We start from the raw sequence: 22,737 nt of genomic DNA, 5'->3' as shown, positions 1-22,737 counted from the left end.
GAGAGCAGCCTTTATAAATAATTACCACAGGGATGGAAATCCCAGTCATGGAAGCGACTTCTAGAGTATAGCTACTTGGTTCTATTGTTGAGCAATTTTTAAAGTAGTATTTGTTTATCATATGTTAGCATACCATTATCCAAAGCAGCAATAGTTAATTTGTGTATCTGAAGCCTTACTGAAAGACTCATACACTACAAAGTTGGTGAAGGATGAGGCAAACAAACACTCAGACTGTAAAGTCATAAGAAAGCATGGGGAAAATATTGCAATCCCTCCATTATTCTTTGCATTGCTTTCTACTCCAAACCCCATGTGTGCTCTCTTTCTCTGTGTCTCTCCCTGTGTCTGTCTCCGTGTCTCTGTCTCTCTCAGCTAGAGTCCATTTCATCCTGTCTTTACTTGCTTGCATGTAGAACCATCAATGGAGACGTGGGTAGTCCCTCAGGGGCATCCTGCAAGAAACCTAATTCCCTCCTTCAGTAGCTCTCAGCTGGAGTGGGACTTTATGATCCCCTTCCCCATTTACATGTAGGCTTTGGGTGGCTCAATTTTGTGCAGGTCACAGTTGCTATGAGCTCATGTGTGCAATGGAAAACGCCATTGGTCAATTGTTACAGTTTTGCAGCACTCTCCTCCAACAAAACAACCATTACCTTTACCGTCTTCATCAGATTGGCTGTGCTGGTTTGTAAGAGTTGGTCACATCCACCTTGTGGACTGTTGACCTTCCCTAACAGAAGAGTGGAGAGAGTCATTGAGTCCTCACCTGAGAGAGTGTCTAACCACTAGTCCTAGCCACTTGAACTGAACTTGGTACTGATTGCACATGGCCTGGAGGGGGTGGCGTCAGGGAGGCACTAGACTATATAGATGGGAGAAGGCTAAAGAAAGGGGCTCCATCTATGATGGAATTGGGGACCCATCATTAATATTTGTTGAAGACTTTCCAATATGGCTGCTAGGGTCATCCATGTTCTATTCTTGATAGAGTATTATTTACATAGGTATTATTTACATCTCTGGTAGGACTACAGATTTGAGAAATGGTTTCTTTGTATGAGACATAATAGCATTCAGAATTTTGAGATGGGTAGGTCACAAGTCTGATGCCATCCTGAGCTATATATCTCAAAAAGGACCAGTCACACCTCAGGTATGTACTCCAAAGAAACGAAATAAAATTTGAGCTCATGCAAAATTGTGTCCATGTATCTTTAAATCAGATGTCTTTATAATAAGTGGGTAATTTCTGTGGCACATATTCTTTATCTCAATAAGGCTATTAATTTATTAGCAAACACATTCAGATCCAAACTTAACCAATGAAGAAATGAGTACAGCAGAGCCACCAGAGAGTGCTTCCAGTGAACAATGAGGGGAGCTTGGTTCACTGAAAGCTTAAGCAGGGCTGGATTTAAGATTAGGAAAAGCAAAGCATGAGAAGGGGGAAACTCAATGCTTACAGCTGTGGAGGATGGAGATAAGATGAGGGGGACAGAAGGAAAGTCAGATTGACTGGTTCTGAGTCTTAAGTTCCTTGTCCTAAGCCTTAGCACAGGCAACATGTGTCCTGATACCCACCCTCTGCCTCACTTACCCAGACTTCATCCGTGGCTTGGTTGTGGGGTGAGATTTTCATTCCTTGATGAAATCTTCATTCGGTGAAGGATGAAGTGGACCACACCAGGATCTTGCTTGTCTCTCAGTGCAGTGATTCAGAGTTTGCCTTTACACAATCTCAGGAGACTTCTTAGTGGGGCTTGTTTCTAATTTCCAGTTCAGATTGTGCCTTGGAAGACCTCTGCTGCATTTCTTGTTCAGTTTCAATCCTTATAATCCCTCTTAAGCACAGCACCTCACCCACAGCCTTACTGATCTCCATATCAAGCAGGGCAGCACCTCCTTGACTTCCTGGCTGGGGAGTCTAGTAGAGAACTGGAAGATCCTACATAGGACTCCATCCACCTTGGCACACTAACGAGCCCCGGGTCCAGATGATCAGATGAGATATTGACTCACCCTCAATTCCTGTGTATAACCGATCTTATAACGTGTGACGCTCCAACGCATGAAGTGTGGCAGAATGAGAATCGTAGCGGAAGGAGGAGCAGGCTGTACCCTGGAACATGAGGTAAGCCTAGGGATCGCAGCCAACACACTTCAAAGGGGAGTGGAGCTGGCTTGTGCAATGCAGTTGCCACTCCATAAGAGTTATGTTGTTCAAGTTCAAGAGTACGCTGCAGGCATGGTGGTAATACCAGCACTCTGGAGACGGAGGCAGGAGGAAATCTGTGAGTTCAAGGCCAGCTTGGACAGACGGGGATAAACAGAAACACTATGTCTCAAAAAACAAACAAACAAACAAACAAAAAACTAAAAGCAAAACACAAAAAACAAAACCAGAACATCACCATCATCAACAACAAAGAATAAGATGCAGCATCTTCTTTTTTCATAGAATATCAGAACCACAAGGGTAATTTACTAAGAGAAGATGAACTGCAGTGCTCACGCACCCTGAAACTGTGAACCACACCCCTCCTTTATCCATGTCATCTCTCTCTCTCTTTTCATAGTCCTGGCCACCATGTTTGCAATAGGAGCGTTTTATGAGGAGGGTTGCTCAAAGAGTATACACTCTTTATTCAGGTGAAGGAATTGCTTAGTTTTGTAGTTTCTGGGAGCCAGTTAAACTGGGAAATTTTTATTTTTCCTTCATAGCCAGCAGGGCCTCTCTCTCTCTCTCTCTCTCTCTCTCTCTCTCTCTCTCTCTCTCTCCATCCACCCACCCCCGTACAAATATCTGTCTATCTATCTATCTATCTATCTATCTATCTATCTATCTATCTATCTATCTATCTACCTACCTACCTACCTACCTACCTACCTACCTATCTATCTATCTATCTATCTATCTATCTATCTATCTATCTATCTATCTATCTATCTATCATTCTGTCTATCTATCTATGGTTCAAATCAGATTCCATTTAGAAGACACAGCAGAGTGATGTTTCCTAGACTTTGTTAGGTGGATTCTCCTTCATCTCTTTTTTGCTGCCAATTCACTTGAATCCAAAAACAAGTTGTTAGCCCAATTGAGATCTTTTCAATATGAATATTGATGCTTTTGCCCTGTCTAACATGGTTGTCAGATAGTTATGCTTTCTTCAAATTGGTAGATTAAGATGCAAATACAGGTTCTCTCTTTTTATTTATAGACTTGATAAAGTCTCTTCCCTTTGCAAATATCTATAATAGACAAGCTGAATAGGAGGAATATTTAAGAACTTTCTTTTTTTTAATTAGGTATTTTCCTCGTTTACATTTTCAATGCTATCCCAAAGGTCCCCCATACCCACCCCCCCAATCCCCTACCCACCCACTGCCCCTTTTTGGCCCTGGTGTTCCCCTGTACTGGGGCATATAAAGTTTGCAAGTCCAATGGGCCTCTCTTTGCAGTGATGACCGACTAGGCCATCTTTTGATACATATGCAGCTAAAGACAAGAACTCCCGGGTACTGGTTAGTTCATATTGTTGTTCCACCTATAGGGTTGCAGTTCCCTTTAGCTCCTTGGGTAATTTCTCTAGCTCCTCCATAAGGGGCCGTGTGACCCATCCAATAACTGACTGTGATCATCCACTTCTGTGTTTGCTAGGCCCTGGCATAGTCTCACAAGAGAGAGCTATATCTGGGTCCTTTCAGCAAAATCTTGCTAGTGTATGCAATGGTGTCAGCATTTGGAAGCTGATTATGGGATGGATCCCTGCATATGGCAATCACTAGATGGTCCATCCTTTTGTCTCAGCTCCAAACTTTGTCTCTGTAATTCCTTCCATGGGTGTTTTGTTCCCAATTCTAAGAAGGGGCACAGTGTCCACACTTTGGTCTTCATTCTTTTTGAGTTTCATGCGTTTAGCAAATTGTATCTAATATCTTGGGTATCCTAAGTTTTGGGCTAATATCCACTTATCAGTGAGTACATATTGTGTGAGATCCTTTGTGATTGTGTTACCTCACTCAGGATGATGCCCTCCAGGTCCATCCATTTGCCTAGGAATTTCATAAATTCATTTTCAAACTTTTAATATTGCCTCATTCACCACTTTTAGGTACACAATTATTAGTTTTTTTTCTAGTCTAATTTTTATTTAAAAATGAAAGTTGTATATATTGATCATGTGTAATATGATGCTTTGAAATATGTAGGCAGTACAAGAAGAGATGGAGGCAGGAAGATGCATTGGTCCCAGCCACTTGAATCAGGAAGGTTCAGGCATGCTCACTGAGCCCAACTACTACTTATTGCTCCTTTGAAAATTCAGTGTGTGCTTCCAACAAAAAAGGACATGGTTTCACACAAATTACCGCCTTCATTGTCAGATAGTTGACATGGCCCACGGTTTCTATTTAACCCCAGACTGAATTTAACCCCTAGCTATTATAGCATCATCAGATCATAATCACAGATGCACTTGTCTTTCCTTAGTGTAGCTTGGTCTAGGACCCCTCTTTAAGGGCACTTTAAGAATCAGTTACTTTTTGGGTTGTTCTTCAGATGTCCTTCATGCTTACCCACAATTTTTTTTTTCAAAACAGGGTTTCTCTGTGTAGCCCTGGCAGTCCTGGACCTCACTCTGTAGACCATCATGGCCTTGAACTCAAAGACTGGCCTGCCTCTGCCACCTGAGTACTGAGATTAAAGGCATATGCCACCACTGCCCAGCTACACCCACCATTCTATTGAGGACATATTTTCAATTTGACTCCTGTGTTTTTACCTTTTACCCTTTGAGAATTTTCCTGCAGTGTAGCATAGCAAGATAGCCCAGAGTCAATGTAGATATTGCATGCTCCAGTCTTTATAGTTTTGGGAAACACTGATGTGAGCCATTCTGAGCCTGTCTCTGTCTCCTTGTATCATTATTACTAGAAGAGTAGAAGAAAAGTCAGGAAACCTGCAGCAAAAATTAGATGGGGGCTCAGACAGTAGGGTTGGGAGTGTTTTGGGGGCAGTAAGATGGAGGGTGGGGATTGTCTCTGTGCTCATACAGTGCATGCCATACCTTCTTGTTGTGGACTTTGTCTCGATAACTGTAGTCAAAATAAATTCATTACAGCCAAATTTGTTTCTGTTCTGAATATTTGATCACAGCAACAAAGATGAAACTGGACTGTCTCTCAATGCCTTTCATTCTAAGTTTCTGTGGTGGTCTGGTCACATCTTCTTATTTATAATGATGTTAGTAGCCTTTCCATGCTTTATCAGCTACCTCATGATGTGTTTTGTGAAATGCCTAGTTATGTGCTTCGCCCACTTGTACAGTAAAAGTTGGACGTAGCGGACTTCCTTACTTCATCTGGAGGAGTCTTCTCTTTAGCAAATACTGTCTTTATCTGTGGTATGGATGTCCATGTTCTCAGGGAGTTACTTCTTGAACATAATTTTCTAGTTTTTTAAAACATCAAATGTATCTATTACCCCTGTTCTTTTTCCAGTTTATCCAGCCCCACTTTTTCCTGAACTGGGAAGTATGTTATTGCTCTTCCCCACCCCCACCCCCACACACAATTTTACTCATTTCAGTCGGTGTTTGTGTTATTACCTTTTCAGACTTTGATTTTTAGTTCACTGAATTCTCATAATCCCCCCCTCCCCAATTCTTTGGGTTTATTTAGCCAATTCACACCTATCTATGTTCCCAAACAACAAACTTTGTTTTGATAGCTTCCTTTTCCAATAATGTGAGGAATAAAGTCATTATGTATTTCTGTTAAAACTTGTGTTGAGCTGTTTTCCACCCACATGTAAATGGAACGCCCCATCTGTTCTGGGGTAGTCTTTGGTGTGTGGGTTCTTCTCACCCATATGTCAGTAAGAAATGTTTTCCCTGTTTCATTCCCAAACATTTCCGAGTCACTGCTGCTCCCTCTCAATAACTTTAACTCACTACAGTGATGCAAGTACTCTGGAGAGCGCAGTCCTGTGAGGTTAATTTTGTCTGCCGTGTGGTCCAAGATGCTTTTGCACAATATTCTCCAAACACATGAAAGGAATGTCTGTTCTGCAACTGTTAGGTGCCATGTCTGCTGTCAAGTGGATTGCTTGAATTTTCCATCGTCTTTACTGCCTCCAGCTCTCCGTGTGACCAATCACTCATTGAGAAAACATTAACAGCTCCCATCATAACTGTGGGTTCACTCACCCCACAGATTGGCTCCTTCAGTAAGCATTTCTCTTATATGATTCCTGCCTGTTATTAGCTGGGTACATATGTAAAATAGTTGTATATTCTTACAATTACCATTCTATTAACAAAATCTCAGTTTGCAGTACTACGCCTTGCCTTGTAACTGTCTTTGCATAATGTGAACATGAGTTGATTTTACTATTTCCCAAAACTTTTCTGTCCTCTTATTTTTGACCTTTCTGTGTCCTTACACTTCATGTCCTTATAGATTTCTCAGGGATTTCGTGAGGACGTGCGGTCCTTGCTGGACCCTATACTTAAATCTTTCTTCCAAATACATGCTAAGTGTATTGGAAGCTCAGCTAAGCTTTGATTTCTTTCACTCACTGTGTCTCCTCTTGGGAAGCTCCATTTTTTTTATCACATGGAAAATCCACCACACAGTGGACTTACCTCCCTGCTTGCCCTTCTCCTCCTAGTGAATGCTTGCACTTGGGTCCTCTGCTTTATAATTTTCTGATGTTTTTAATCAAGTATTTAGGACTGATTATTTTTTCTTCACAAACTGTATATTTTTATTATTTCATGAGATATAAACAAATGAAGCAAATTATTTACAATTTTTTGGGGCAGGCAAGAATGTGTTCAGATATAACATACATCTGCATGCAGATGCCTGTATGTAACCCAGTACAACAAATACATTAATTCTGTTTTTAACCATTTTGCCCACTTTCTGCCCACCTTTTCTCATGGTTACAACTGCCTGGATAAACCCAGTCTATTATTGTTGGACCTGAGCTCTGTCACTGCTGATTAGTAAGGGCAGAACTCCAATAAGCTGCCAGGATGGAGAGTGACTTCTAGATTTTTTTTTTGTCATGGTTTTCCTTGTCTTTTTTGTATTGTTTTATTCCCACTTCTTAGGATGCTATCATGGTTTTCCGGGTTTTAAAAGTAGCTGCATGTTTACAATAAAAACAACCCACCAGAAGAAATGAATTCATCACGCAAATATTACATTGTGAGGTACTTTTGAAAAGATGTAATTGGCAATATCACATACATTTTAATTCCATTGCTTTCTGACTCATGGTGTATTCCAAGAATTGTTGCATATTTTCTGGCTATGTTTTATTATCCCTTTTGTTGATGTTGTAGACAAAAAAGTAAATGATTAGGCTTCAGTTCTATGAAGTTTATTAGTTGTGTTTGGTTTTGAGATTGTACATGATCTGACATTTAAAATGTTTAGAATGTGAGTTATAAGAACTTGTTGTTTTTCATTTACTGAGAACATTTTATGGGAATAAACTTCGTCTATTTGTTGAACATGCTTTTTGAGTGGTTTATAGCCTTACCAAGCTTAAGCTTAGGGATATCTTTGGTCTGTATAGTGGTCTGTACCTGTTTGTCCAAGAAATCTTTTCCTATAAGGTCTGAGATGGCTAATCCTGTCAATTTGACTGGTCTTAGGATCACTACTAGAAACACACATCTGGGTGTTTCTAGATAAGTTTACATTGGAGGTAAGACACCTTCCTCGGATATGGTTGGCATCATTATATAGACTGGGGTCCCCAACTTAATGAAAGGTAGTGGGCTGATAACCAATATTCATGCCTCCTGATTACCGATGCAATGAAACCAGCTGCCTCATGCTCTGCTCTCATGATTTCCCCAGGATGAGAAGCCAAGTCCTCAGGAGGCAGTGAGCCCAAATAAATCCCACCTTCATTAATATGTATTGGTTGGGTATTTTGTCACAGAGATGAAAAATGTAACCAGATTTTACATGCCAAAATGACAGACAGCAGTAAAGCAGCTAAGGTTTCTTTATGTGACTCTTCTTGAAGATCAGCATGGCATGATGAACATACAATCCACCTAGCCAGTTTGCTTTCTTTTCTCCTATATGTCTACTCCAGATGAGCCCTGGGCTCCCATGAGTGGAACTTGGCTGCAGATTGACATAAGCAATAGAAGACCCAAGGCCCCTGTGCAGAAGTTCATGGGAGTTCCTGCCCATGCCTGATGGCCCTGCAGACTCCTGTTTGTCCACAACCAGGTTTCAGGATCAAAAGAAATGCCTTCCCCCATAATATTTATAATTTTGCTTCATTATTTACATCCTGTATGATCCTCTGATCAATCTATAAAGTACTTAGAATGTGATACGCTCATTTGGCTTCTGAGCATTCTGGCCTTCAATATATATTGGTTGCATGTAGTGAATATAATATCGTTAAGAAGTGGGAACTAAAGGTGTAAAACTACTCAACTGACAGTCTTCAGATGTGATCAGAAAGGACAGGACTAGAGCAGCTAAAGAGGTTTGGCTGCCCTGATCCTAAGTAACTTTGCAACTGGTGGTAGGCCAGGCTGGCTGTTTGGGAGTCTCTGTCAAAGTGCTTTCAGCAATTTCTCTAGACCCAGCAGCTACTCCTGATTGGCTCTGCACTTTGATGATGATACAGTGACATTCTGAGCTAACCCTGTAGGTGGGTGTGTTTAGAAGTCTCTGCAAAACATCATATTTCATGACAAGCCTTCTTTAAAGTTCTTCATTTAAGAAATCAGCTCTAAATCCAAGCTGATTCAGATAGCGCTAAATGAACTTAGATGGTTTAAAAAACAACGCCCCCCAAGTTGAGAAGGAAAAGTAGATGGGAGAGAAAGAAAAGAAGCTGTAGCATAGGGAATAAATAGAGTTAACAGATAATGAAATGGAGAGAAATGAAAAGGATATTTGTGTCAACATATTTGAAGTAATTTGTTACTTTAATTACTGAGTGGTTTGGCTATTGAGGTCAATAACTGAAGACACCTTTTTCTGAATACCCACATCCTCCCTTTAGCAGAGAACAGAAATATATGAAGGAAAAGGGAAGGAAGGAAAGAGAAAGAGAGGAAGGGAAGCACAGGAGGAGGAGGGAGAATGGGATGGATGGGGGGGGGGGCAGGAGGAAAGACCAAGCTTGTATACCCTGAGTTAACCTCAGGACACAGCATCTCATATCAGGAGAGCTGCAGCCTGCATCCAATGACATATTTAGAGGAATGGGCACTTGTATCTCACACAGTTTAGGCCATACTATACATTGTGTTTTAAACATTGTCATTAATTTTCACATAATGCTAAAATAACTGACATACTTTAATTACTACACAAAAAAGTACATTCAAATTGCAAAAACAGTAACACGATAGTTCTATTGATTCCTTGTGGCAGAGTTCAAAGTCTGGCAGTGCAATGCCTCCCTTCATGGCATCATTCAATTACATAATAACAATGAGAGGTTCGTCCAAAGCAATGGATTGTCTTTTTTTGAATGACCAATACTGTTGTTTCTGGAGAGCAGAGTCAATGGCTGTTCGCAGTACCTGACCCTACAAACACACTTTGCAAGGAAAAGCTTTCTTTTGACACACAGTAATTGTCCACCTGGAATTTCTCCAGATGTTCTCTCCCTCTTACTAACTGGCATATCAGTGAGACGAGATTTGTCTATTCCTACCCACAGCTGTATCCCAAAGAATTCCACATGAGATTCAGAGGCAACAACTCTCTTTCCTCTTGAAAAAAAAAAAAAAAAAAGGAGGGATTGAAATCCAGGAGTCCAGAAACACTGCCAAATTCAGATCATTTCATTTAATGATAGTCCCCTCCTCTTGACGCCTGAAGTAAGTGATGTGAAGGATTTTGGGTTTTGTGTGAAAAGAAACAATGAAGATGATGATGACTTTGAAAAGAGTTGTGTGGCTTGGGGCTTCAGCACTTGAAGACTAACTGCTTCTTTGAAGGATTAAAGGATCCCAGCCTAGAACTCATCTGGAGTCAGGAGCATCTAGCTGAGCATTCCTACACCAACCAATGCCGTGGGTGAAACGAAGCAAATCTGCTGGGACAAACTACACCCGATTTTGGCTAACAGACTTTCCAGAAAGTGACTCTAGTATCTCAGAGTCATGAAACCAGAAGAAAGTGCTCAGTGGGAAGAGTACAGAGCAAATGTGATGCATCTACCAATGCATTTGATAGTGAAGTCACAGATTAAGCTTAAGATGTGCTTGCTGTAGAATAAACTCCAGCTTTGTTAATTTCTACGATTACTTTGGATATACAGTGCTTGTCTTGGTTTTGAACCTGCTGTGTGTGGGCAGCTTTGCAAGTCAGCTTTGTCCTTATCTTGCAGTCTAGCCTCATAATATTTTCAAGCCACAAAATTAAAGCATATTTCTAAAAAACAAAAAAACAAAAAACAAACCCTATAATCTTCCTTTTAAAAAATTAGCACCATGAAGAAGGTAATGCATACTGTGTGACAGGCATGGTGGTGACAGTGTGATTTGACAGGCTGTAAGAGCCATACCTGTGGCTTGAATCATCCTCAAGACAAATGGTTGTCTTAAGTTGACCATCTCCATAGAACAAAATTATCTTTCAATTATGAAATCATTTCAAGTGACCCAAACATGCTCACAAAATCTACCTAGTATATGACAAATCAATATTGTCAATAATGTGATGTGCTAACTCTTTTATCATTTTTATAAAATCCATAATCCCCAGTTTTAGATACGTAATGTCTATCAGTAGTTAGTTAATACTGTGATATCAGCTATGCTGTAAAATACTGTTATTGGTAAGTGAACACTTCTTTTAAAAATCTTGTGACCAAGCTTTTTGTATGTATGTGATTAAAAGAAATACTTCTTTATAGCTGAATTCTAATTTAAGTCTAAAGATTAGAGTACACTATAGTTGGAGTATGTCTCCCACTCTGGCAGTAAGTTACATAAAGACACATATGTGATATCGTATTAACTGAACCAATGACAAGAATTGAGGTATCCACAAAGCCCTGAGTGTGGATGGGATCATTTAACAAACAGTCATTTTGACACCTCACGATCACTTTCTCACTTTGTTGATTATGTTTTGGTGATAAACTCTGTGCTCACAATACTGACAGAGGTGACAAGTTGAGATCTGAAATGTTGTATCATGTCAAATCAATGCCATCTAGACAATTGCTCATGTGTCAAGGGCACAGAAAGAAGGCACTGGACATTGAAGGGCGATGTAGCCCTTGAAAATACTGTAAACATACAAGTTTGGAGTTTCCTTATAGCAAAAAGAGTCACATTTTGTAAACAGTTTGTGCCCAACTTATACAAATGGATAGAGCTCAAAAAGGCTTCATGATGCAAAAATCAGCATTTAGAGAAATTGTAAGTTTCACTTTATAATCAAATGAATTAATCTCTATGTGTTGTCTTGCATTCTTTAACTCTTAAGAAAACACGCTGGCTTCATATAATACCTGCACTTAGAGACCTGCAGCCACCATGGTGTTGAAAACAGTCAACAGAGCAGAGACACTACCTTTAAAAGCCGTCTGACTATCGTTTACAAAAATTCACTTAGTCTCATGGAAAAAGAATTCTACATTTCCCAGGAAGGGCTATCTGGGATTCTAACTGAAGCTAACTTTCACCTGACACTGTTAAAGATGCACTGCTGCTATGATTTTTATCCAGTGTTTGTTAGTAGATGAGATTTCTCAAGAATTCTGATTTTGGCTTTCATTTGTGCGTTTTACAACAGCGGATGTTTTAGGACATGGTAGGTCTCTTTTCTATATTTATCTTTGAAACAACCTTTTTCTTGTTGGGAGGGAGACAGAAAACACTCAGCAGGAGACAGTAGAGATGTACAATTGCCCTGGGTAGTAGCAGAGTACCTCCTCCCCCCAAGGCCATGGTTTCACTTTAAGAAGCAACAATCCATGATTTCCTAGATTTCTGAGTTCACAGGCTCCACCTGTAACTCTTTACAGGACCCCAGAGAATCCTGGGATCACCCTGCCTATATTCTCTTCTGATAGCACACTGCCAACCTCTATTAAAGTGCATAAACACTCTGAGTTAAAAATAAAAGAAGGAAAGAAAAACAAATGGCTACATGTCTTCTAGCATCCAGCCTGAAACCCAGAGGCAACAGTGGATAGAGAAGGGGCTAAAAACTTCTCCACTTGTATGTGGATTAGACTGTAGTTTTAGCCTTCAGGGAATTGTCTTCATCTACTAAAACATTCTTCATGATGTTACCATATTCAACATCCAAGTTTTCTTTCAACTTGTTGAGCTCAAAGTCATGAATAATTTTGATAGTCATTAACTTTTCTCGTTTGATTTTCTCCACAACATCTTTAGGAACATCTGGTATCAGCCAGGCTAATAAAAATTTAAACAGAAACACGACGTGCTAGGAGAGAGAGAAAGAGATAAAGGAAGATCAGTCAGATATACTGTTAGGATCACCTAGAATTTTACCAAGGAGTTCTTACTGGTACCCTTAGAATCTGATAAATTCTCTTGGACATAGGAAGCACAAAGTTTATCATATTTGTATATATGTGTGCATGCATATGTGTACTCACATATGCATATACATCCATGTGTTTATCCTGTAATTTTCATACAAACAATGGAATTAAATAAATGTATATTTATTTTATATTTAAATAACCAATTGGAGAAATGGATCATGACTATTTAAAAAAAATATACCCTCTACTTTATCTGTGTCTTGTCCTAAGAACCTAATAAAAAATTGTCTAACTTCCTTTAGAAAGGAAAGCTCACACTCAACCATATAATTAGTGACTTATTGTAAAGTGGAAACCTAAGGCATACCAGTCATTTTATTTTAGATTATTAGAACATTTTTAGAAATGAAGGGGCCAGGCCTTCTGAAGACATTAGTGTAGGGAAAAATTGAAAACAAGATCATCAGTTTGATATTTCTGTGAGGAGCAGTCGAATGTTCTGGAAGTATGTGAAGAGGTTTTATTTTCATACCAGAAAGCCATGAACACAGGGCCACAGGCTGTGGCATAGTGTGGAGCCCATACCCACTTGGTTTGAATCTTTTTCTTTAACTCTGAGTATTTTTCTTTCTCTCTACTCATGTGCTTAAAAATGTATATAAAAATGTCTTAATATGGGACTGGGTGATGACTCAATGGCTAAGATGACTCAACAGCTGCTCTTCCAAAGGACCTGGGTTCAAGTCCCAGCTCCACATGGTAGCTAACAAATGTAAATCTGGCTTCTGGGGATCTGACACCATCTTCTGGACTATGTGGGCACTTCGTGCAAGTAATAAACAGACATTACATGCAGCAAAACACCAGTACACATAAGATGAAATTAAAATAAAGTGAAATACATATAAGAAGAATGCCTTGATAAACTGTGGACACCTCAGGAGAAGTCAACACCAGGCTCTTGGGTACCCTTGGATATATTTCCTGACTGTTCCCCTTATAGTTTTAAAATTACTTATTTATTTATTGTATGTATCTGTGAACATTTGGGTGCCATGTGGAGGTCATAAGACAACATACAGAAGCTAGTTCTCTCATTCTCTCATGTGGGTTCAAAAATGCAACTTGAATTGTCAAGATTGGAGGCAAGCACTCCCCTTCTGAGACATTTTGCTATGCCCCTTCTTTCTATTAAATAAGTGAACACCAACCCAATACTGCTTTATACTGGTTAGGCTTGACCGTCTTTTCTGCATTGGCCCATCTGGAATAGCAGAACTACAGACTGAACTTTTGTGGGCATGATAGTTTGAATATGGTTGGCCCAGGAAGTAGCACTATTAGGAGGTGTGTCCTTGTTGGAGGAAGTGTGTCGCTGTGGGGGTGGGCCTTGAGACCCTCCTCCTAGCTGCCTGGAAGACAGTTTCTTCCTGGCGACCTTCAAATCAAGATGGAGAACTCTCAGCTCCTTCTCTAGCACCATATCTGCCTGCATGCTGCCATGCTTCTTTTTCTGATAATGGACTAAACCTCTGAATCTGTAAGCTAGTCCCAATTAAATGTCTGCCTTTATAAGAGTTGTCATGGTCATGGTGTCTCTTCATAGCAATGGAAACCCTAAGACAGTGGGTTTCTCATGAAAGGTGGGTTTACTACCTCCACACACTAAGCTTGTTACCTTTTCCTTTTAATCCTCTGACTCTTGAATGGGCAATACAGTACAGTAAAATGTCTGACAAGAAAGTAAACGAACAAAACAAAGAGGAGCCAAGAGGAAAAAAAGCTAATGAAGAGAGCCAAGGCACAGTCCCATTTCTTACAGGTGAAAAAACATGACCACTGAAATTTGAGGCAAGACAGGCAGAGAGAAAAAAGAGGAAGGAAGAATTTGAAAGGACTTTTTTTGTTTCTATGTTTGCACTCTTGAACTTGAAGAGTGTGTGTTCAGATCTAGGGGACTAAGTTAGCATCTACAACAACCATGTTGTCCAATAGAGAATAACTTGTTTGTGATGTTTCAGATTGGCAGGTGAGGGAATTCTAAGAGTTTGTTCATTTTAAGGTCACAAATAATGAAGTATACTGGGTGGCACTGTACTTTATAACAGCATTAGGAGCTGGACAAAATGGAGCAATGCTTTAAATAATTTCCAAGATTGTTAAATTTAAGGTTAAAAAATAATGGAAAAAATTTCAGGCTTTTAATACCAGAAAAAAACAAATGTAATATTTGTAGGAAACTTTTCAATATTCAATATTTCAAAACCAAACCACTTGTAATTTTTCTTTATAAATTCCTGAAAAATGAATCTAACAAAATTAGGTATCAAACCAAGGTTTGAAAGGAAATTACTGGTTAGAAGATTGATGTATGTGTGTGTGTGTGTGTGTGTGTGTGTGTGTGTGTGTATGTCTGTGTGTATGTGTGTACAGAACTATTTTAAGGAGCAGGAAGAAGATGATCATGTATAGATGAAAACAGTGTTGTGTGCTCTTGTTTGTGACATGCCATTCTCAAGATGTCAGCAATTATAGCCTAGCACTAAAATATGCACTTCAAAGTTGAAAGTTTGCATACTTACTTCAAGGTTGTCAAAATTAAAGTTAAAAAAATATCAATGGAAACAACTTTAGGAGTATTATGAAACAGAGCCTTGAGAGCACATGCTCTAAAAGTCAGGCATTTCCTGACCTTGCTGCCATTTTCTTTATTTTGCTGTTGCCAAGGTACATTTACCAATTTTCTGTGAATAGCAAGCTCCCATGGAGACATTGCAAGAAAGGTGAAGAAGCAAACTTCTCCATGACAGGTGTATTTAGAAACAGCTGCTTTGGAAAAGGGCAAGTTAGAAGGGAGATAAAAGAGATGAAGGGAGTCCATGTCAGCTTACTTCCATCACTATGATGAAGGTCATCTTGGCAGCAAGAACATGCCAGAACTGCATGTTATGGCTATACTTATCCTCATGATCAGGAGGGTACCTATAATCTCTGTACCTACAAAGGAAAAAGAACAAAAATGAACCATAGGTGGATGGGCTTCTAGGTATCGAGAGATGATCTACCATAGATTAATAGATATGATAGATGTTAGACAGATGACGGAGAGATTAATAATCTACAATAGATACAGATGATAAATAGTTGATAAATGATAGGTAGGTAAACAGACATAGACATGTAAGTAGATGAGAGATAGATAATCTGTGATAAATAAATAAGTAGATAGGTGATAGATATAGATGACAGGTAGAATGACAGATGGATGACAGACAGGAATGTTTAATAAACCTGAGTGAGGTAACCCAATCACAAAGGAACACACATGATACGCACTCACTGATAAGTGGATATTAGCCCAGAAGTTAGCAATATCCAAGATACAATTCACAAACCACATGAACCTCAAGAAGGAAGACCAAAGTGTAGATTCTTCAAACCTTCTTAGAAGGGGGAGCAAAACACCCATGGAAGGAGTTACAGAGACAAAGTGTGGAGTAGAGACTGAAGAAATGACCATCCAGAGACTGCCCCACTTGGGGATGTATCCCATATACAATCACCAAACCCAGACACTGTTGTGGATTCCAACAAGTGCTTGCTGCCAGGAGCCTGATATTGCTGTCTCCCGAGAGGCTCTGCCAGTGACTGACAAATACAGAAGCTCACAGTTATTTATTGGACTGAGCACAGGGTCCCCAATAAAGGAGCTAGAGAAAGGACCTAAGGAGCTGAAGGGGTTTGCAGCCCCATAGGAGGAAAAACAATATGAATTAACCAGTACCCTCAGAGCTCCCAGGGACTAAGCCACCAACCAAAGAGTAAACATGGTAGGATTCATGGCTTCAGCTGTATATGTAGCAGAGGATGACCTTGTTGGACATCAATGGGAGGAGAGGCCCTTGGACCTGTGAAGGCTCTATACCCCAATGTGGGTAAATACTAGGGCCAGGAAGCAGGAGTGGATGGGTTGATGAGTAGGGGGAGGTGGGAAGAGATTGGGGGAGTGTGTTTTGGAGGAGAAACCAGGAAAGGGGATAACAAATTTATTTATTTATTGAAATGTAAATAAAGAAAATATCCAATAAAGAAAAGAAAAGAAAAGAAAAGAAAAGAAAAGAAAAGAAAAGAAAAAGAAACCTGACATAAGTTTTTATTATTTTTCTTAGGAGAGTGGTTACCAATGCAGGTCATAAGAAAATAACAGATAATGTTAAACCTTTTCCTATTCACACAGCTCTAGGCCTGTGCTAGTTACCCAAGTACATCCCTATAATAGGAGATAAACTAGAGGAACTTATTTAGTCTAATGCAAACTTTTCTCAGCAGTGAACAGCTTCCATGTCATTTTATTGAAATACTCCTCCTATCTCACCCATCTGACTTACTATGTGGACCACTTCTGGTTCCCTGAGACTTCGTTTTCTTTTAGATGTATTGATGAGGCAATGTTCTCTTTCTGTACTCCTTTCAGTGCTCAGATTTGCAGATTGCTCTCTACCACAAAGACATCAGACTGATGTTCTTCAAAATTCAGTCCCATCTTTTACAAAATGATGAAACCAAGAAGTCAGACAACAGAGATCTCAGTCTTGAACACTGAGTCACGATCCCTTAGTATCCAAGTGTACTATAGATCAGTGGCTTTGTTTTTCTGACTGTCCCATAATGGTTTTCTTGCTTTATTAGAATTCCCAAGGAAGAATTCAGAGTTGGGTTGAAATTAAGATTAAAGGCTTTTGTATGTACATATGTGTGCATATGTCTATTGGTCTGATATGTATTGACCATCTATTTATGATTTATCTACTATCTATCTGTATCATCTATTTCTCTATCCCTGCTTATCAATCTATCTACCATCTATTTATCTATCTTTATCATATATTTATATCATCTGCCTATTTATCTCTATCATCTATCAATTATATATATCTATCACATATATTTTTCTTTGATCTTTACTATATCTGCCTATCATCTATCATCTCTGTCTATCAATCTATCTTCATTATTTGCCTACCTATACCACCTATGTCTATTATCTATATATCTATGAATTTATGTATCTATTTATGTATGTATCTATTTATCTATCATCTATCAAACAAACTACTTGCCTATCTCCATCAGCCATCTTGCATCTATATATCTCTATTATTAACCCACCTAGTATTGACAATTATTTTTATATTCTATGGTATGAAGAACACCACAGAACATGATATACTGGGTGTGGTAGTAACAGTTCACATGTCCCACCTCACAATTCTATGCTGAAGAAAACCTTTAAGGTGGAATGAAGGCTGGTGAACTGGTTCAGTTAATATTAATATGTATATATTATTTATATGCATATATGTATATATACACACACATTATTATTTTATTGTTATTTCTCCATTTCTTAATATATTTTCTGAGAATAAATGGTGAAATTCAGGTAATTAACTATACTGACTGATTGAAAGGTGTTATGGAAAAAGTCCAGGAGCATGTGGACAATATTTTCAATAATTCAAAAATGGGAGGTTATTTAAAAAATAATATGACCTCTATCCATAATGTCCCTTCCTTTTATGCAGTTTGTCAGTTTGTACAGTGTGTGAATTCCAGAACTGATATCAACCCAAGAAATCTGTTGCCTCGAGTAAACCTTTTAGACAGTAGGACACACATTAGGAAAAAGATAATTTAAGAAAGACATTAAAAGTACAGTGCTAAAACCTAGACAGAAGAAGACCTGCAGGTGACGAAGTCTTTTTTCTCCATGGGCACTGTGTGGTTGGGAAAGTCAGCTATCAGGAACACTGACAGGCTGTTATTGACGTATCCACTCAAGGGCTCTGTGGAATTCGTTGAGTAGGCATAGAAGTAAACTAACCGGGGGATGATGTCAGATGTAAATGAGACAATGAAGGCCTGATGGACAAAGGGAGAGAAAGATGATGAGCTCAGCCCAGTGCTCAAAGTCTGACATGTATGCAAGCCCACTTTTTTGAGCCACATGAATGTGAGATGACTTAAACACCACTCTAAAACATGCAGAGGCTCACAGGTAGCATGGGATCAATTTTCCATGATTTCCTAACTACATAAAAGCTAACTTAAGGATTGAACCTATGGGTACTTGTTGCTCCAAAGCATGTTAATTGTCCTTGTCCTTGTCCTTGCCATGGCTCATGTTCCTGATTGACTCATGCACTGTCCTTAAAAAGAATTCCCTCTGTCAGGGCTAGAGGAGAGATATGCAGGGATAGGGGAATTCATTGGTCTATATCTCTGAGTGTTTTTGTGTCTACATGTGTATTTCTGTTTGTATTCATGTGTGTCTGTATATATTCTTAAAATCTGTGTGTATGTGCTTATAGGTGCATATGTCTGTATAGGTCTGTATAGATGTACCTGTGTGTATTCATGACTATGTTTCTCTGTCTGTGTGTAGCTGTGTCTTGTGTCTGTGTATTGAGTGTGTCTATAGCAGGCTGATGAATGAAAGAAAGGACTGTGGGTTTACACTTAATTGTAGTTTACTACAAGTAATTTCAGAGCTTCATTCTATGGGGTGCTATTTTTTTCCAAAGTAAAATAATCACAGGAATAGTTTGTATATTCTAGATCACATGAATGCACTTAGAACTATCTATCTGACTCTGGCACCAGTGAATTTAGTGGTATATATTAAAAAACCCTTTTCTAAAGCTGAAGGGGATTGCAACTCTGTAGGAAGAACAACAATATAAACTAACTGGACTCCCCCACCCCCAGAGTTTCCACAAACTAAACCACAAACCAAAGAGTATACATGGAGGGATTCATGGCTCCAGCTACTTATGTAGTAGAGGATTGCCTTATCTGGCATCAATGGGAGGGGAGGCCCTCGGTTCTGTGAAGGTTTGATGCCCCAGCATAGGGGGATGATAGAGCAGTGAGGTGGGAGTGGGTGGATGGGTGGAGGAGCACCATCTAGTGGCAAAGGGGAGTGGGGATGGGATAGAGGATTTGAGGAGGGGAGACAGGGAAGGAGGACAACATTTGAACTGTAAATAAGTAAAATCACCATTTTTTTAAAAAAGGATAAAAAAATTAAAAATAAAACCTTTTTCTGCTCTTCTATGGAAATGAGTTATATTTTGTTGCTTATTGAACATGTCTGACACACTTTTCTCACAATCAGAAATTTCAGAACAAATTTTTAAAAACCAGTACAGACCAGTGTTTCATAGTTTCCATGGGTTTGGAGTTTTCTTTTTGTTTATTTTTTTCAACAAATTAGCTCCCGCTTTATGTCGTATTTATATGCATTATTCTTTTATTTTCTAAGTTGTCTATGATTAACTTTTGTTTTTATTTCTTTACTGCTTCTATTCATGTGTTGTATCTCTGAGTTTTCCTTTGGCAGCTGAAGTCATATGCTTAGGGTAGGTTTTCCTGTCTAGGCTTTGAAAGAGCATTATCAGGTAAGGATTTTTCTATAGTGGTTCTCTAGCTCATTTCTCCATGTTCCCATTGTATTTACGCTTCACAATTTCAACCACATTTCCTTTACACAGAGCTTTCTAAAATAAATCACAAATATTCAATTGTCAAATCTCCTTTGGATTATCTCAATAAAACTTCAATTGAAAAAACATAATTTTGACAAATATGAAGACTATAAAATTAGGATTTGTAAAATGTCATTTCAAAAATCATCTTACAATAAATAAAATCAATAAATGTATATTTATATGTACATATGTGTATCCTCGCTCCTTGACTGCATTGTTCAAACACGTTCCATTATCACTGATTTTCTGCCTAGATTGGTGCAATTTGTAAAACAACAGCATGAAATTCCAATGAGAAAGTACTGTTTTCTTCCTATTGCTCTTTCTTAGAAAATAACATTTAGATTAGCTTGTCCTTACAAACTATCACTGTGATGAAATTGGTACCAAAGAGGATTGAATCAGGTGCCATTTACATTTCTCCCCCCAATAGATCAAAAAAAGAAATGCAAAGTCACGCCACGGAAAGAGGCATACTTACATTAGTTGCAACAGAAACGATGGCCATTCCAAAAAGAATGTCTTGCCAGACACCTATGGAGTGGGCTTTCGCTGCGACAGGTCTCCTGTACTGAGTTGTCAGCTTCCAGGCATCCACTCGGATTCCCATGATGTTGTTCATGAGAGCAAACAGGGGTGCCAGAGGAAAAGAGGCCACAAACAGCGTGGCAAACCCAAACTGGATAACTGAAGAGACACGGGTCATCCATCATTATGACACAGAGAGAAGGTCCATTCATCCAGTTCCTGCCACCTGTACACTCACCACTTTTCAGCTGGTTTGTTAGGAAGTGAATAATAACACTGATTCACCCCCTCCTTGCTTTTGAAAGGAACAAACAAATAATCAGAGGGAGAGGCAGTGTGTGTTTCAAGGTGTTAGACTCAGATCTTCACCTAGAAAACTAGTTAATCTATTTAACTTCAGTATCTTCAACACCAAAATTAAATATAGCCAATGAGTCCACTGCACAATTATCTCATGACTAAAGGAATAGTGAGAGTTAAAATTAAGAGTAAATTAAGTCTTGGTTGGCTCTCAATGCACAGAAGCTAATGTTGTTATAAATATTTCACATCTTTATGCCAGTACCAAACTCTCCTTCCTGTGCATATGCATTCATTAGAACTTATACAGTAAGGAAAAATACTATTTTATCACCCTATAAAGCAGTATCTACCTATTGCACACCTAAGCTGCCTAAAATAAGATTTCCCATCTCCGTGTACAATAATGTACATAGTATTATCTAACTAAGGCCACACAATATAAAGTATATTATAGTAATTTTAATTTATCTTGAATGGTAAAAATGTCTTATATCACAATAACAGATTTTAGATGAAATATATAGCATATCTAATAAACAGTAATCATGTAATGGTTTTCAGATTATCTCCTTTGTTGCACCATGATTTTGGTAATAGGTACATAACTGCCCTCTATAGGTCCAGCAAGGCAGGGGATGTCTGTGAGCAGAAGCACCCTTGGCAGACCACACAAGCAGCCAAAACACCAGCCATCTAGGATCTCACCCCAGTGTGTCTTCTTTGTTTGATCACCAGACAAAGAAAAAGGGAACCATTTTTCTCCACCTATCCATCCATCCATCCATCTGTCCAATAACCATCTACCTTCCATCTATATATATATATACATATATATATATATATATATATATATATATATATCCAAGTACCTTCCCTCAATCTGTTCTACACACACACACACACACACACACACACACACACACACACACACACCTGCCATCTGTATATACATTCATCTACTACCCATACTGCCATTAATTCATCCACCCATTCATTCATTCATCTTTATGCTATCCATATACCCATCCACCACATGTGTGTATGTGCCATTCATTCACCTGCACACCTATCCCTCTATCTACCTATCCATCAATCTATTCACCATCCATCTACACATACACAAAACCACATATCCTTCGATCTCCCAGTAGTCATCATTCATTCATCTGCCATCGATAGATATATATCCATCCATCCATCCATCCATCCATCCATCCATCCATCATTTTCACTCAATAATCTCAAGCATCCAGAATACATAAGGAAATTGAAAGAAATGAAAACTATTCATTTTATTAGTGTTGGTGCTGCCTCAGAGCCATGATTGAAAATTACCTGTTTCCAAGTACTCATAAAACAGCCCACGATGTCCATAAACCTGAAGGTCATGATCTTGCTCCCAACGACTGTACAGTTTCTCAGAGTGGGTTCGGGCTCTTCGGCGTCTCCACCAATTAAAAATCAAGCTGTTAGAAAGGATAAAAGTTGACATGAGTCAGAGAGGCAGTGTGTTAAGTCTGGAAACTATCAGAAAGACAGACTAAGGACTTTAAGCTAACTCAATAGGAGATAAAGTCCAAATGAAAACCTAGTATAGTTTTTTTCCACAAGTGGTGGTACTTAGGTTAATAGAGCATATTAAGGAAGGTGGTCAGGGCTTGGGGCAATGGCCAATCTCCATGCCTCTTGATGCTTAGAAAACAATTACAGAAATGAGAAATTGAGCATAACAGAACATGTAAATGAAAGGAAAAGCAGAGGCTTATTTAAGTAAATTAAATGCAATGTATTACAAGACACTAACCAACCAAATTCTATACCATA

The 22,737-nt window shown here is 38.9% G+C and overlaps 1 protein-coding gene and 1 long non-coding RNA gene across 10 annotated transcripts in view; one reads left to right on the top strand and one right to left on the bottom strand.

Moving 5' to 3' along the window:
• The window catches only part of Gm33136, a 28,179-nt gene extending 18,300 nt beyond the window's left edge, over window positions 1-9,879 (top strand). Inside the window, exons 3-4 of one of the 2 annotated variants that reach the window (XR_003946771.1) lie at window positions 1-2,134; window positions 9,722-9,879. The exon at window positions 1-2,134 is cut by the window's left edge and continues 379 nt beyond it. This is a non-coding gene — a long non-coding RNA (predicted gene, 33136). Of the gene's footprint in view, window positions 2,135-4,605; window positions 4,647-9,721 lie in introns of those variants that run through there. The other variant, XR_003946770.1, reaches the window with a different exon arrangement.
• The window catches only part of Ano5 (anoctamin 5), an 88,701-nt gene continuing 73,348 nt past the window's right edge, over window positions 7,385-22,737 (bottom strand). For 5 of the 8 annotated variants that reach the window (XM_006540824.4, XM_006540825.4, XM_006540823.4 and 2 more), the window contains 5 exons: window positions 22,249-22,379; window positions 20,564-20,769; window positions 18,276-18,454; window positions 15,424-15,529; window positions 8,338-12,468 (listed from right to left, as the gene is read on the bottom strand). In XM_006540824.4, the coding sequence (XP_006540887.3) occupies window positions 12,247-12,468; window positions 15,424-15,529; window positions 18,276-18,454; window positions 20,564-20,769; window positions 22,249-22,379 (844 nt within the window). In that variant the 3' untranslated portion in view covers window positions 8,338-12,246. Of the gene's footprint in view, window positions 12,469-15,423; window positions 15,530-18,275; window positions 18,455-20,563; window positions 20,770-22,248; window positions 22,380-22,737 lie in introns of all 8 variants that reach the window. The other 3 variants (NM_177694.6, NM_001271879.1, NR_073508.1) reach the window with 2 other exon arrangements.

Source organism: Mus musculus, chromosome 7 (genome assembly GCF_000001635.26).
Source record: "Mus musculus strain C57BL/6J chromosome 7, GRCm38.p6 C57BL/6J".
Classification (NCBI taxonomy): Eukaryota; Metazoa; Chordata; class Mammalia; order Rodentia; family Muridae; genus Mus; species Mus musculus.
Note: the sequence above shows the minus strand (reverse complement) of the source record. Positions and strands in the feature narration are given on the sequence as shown.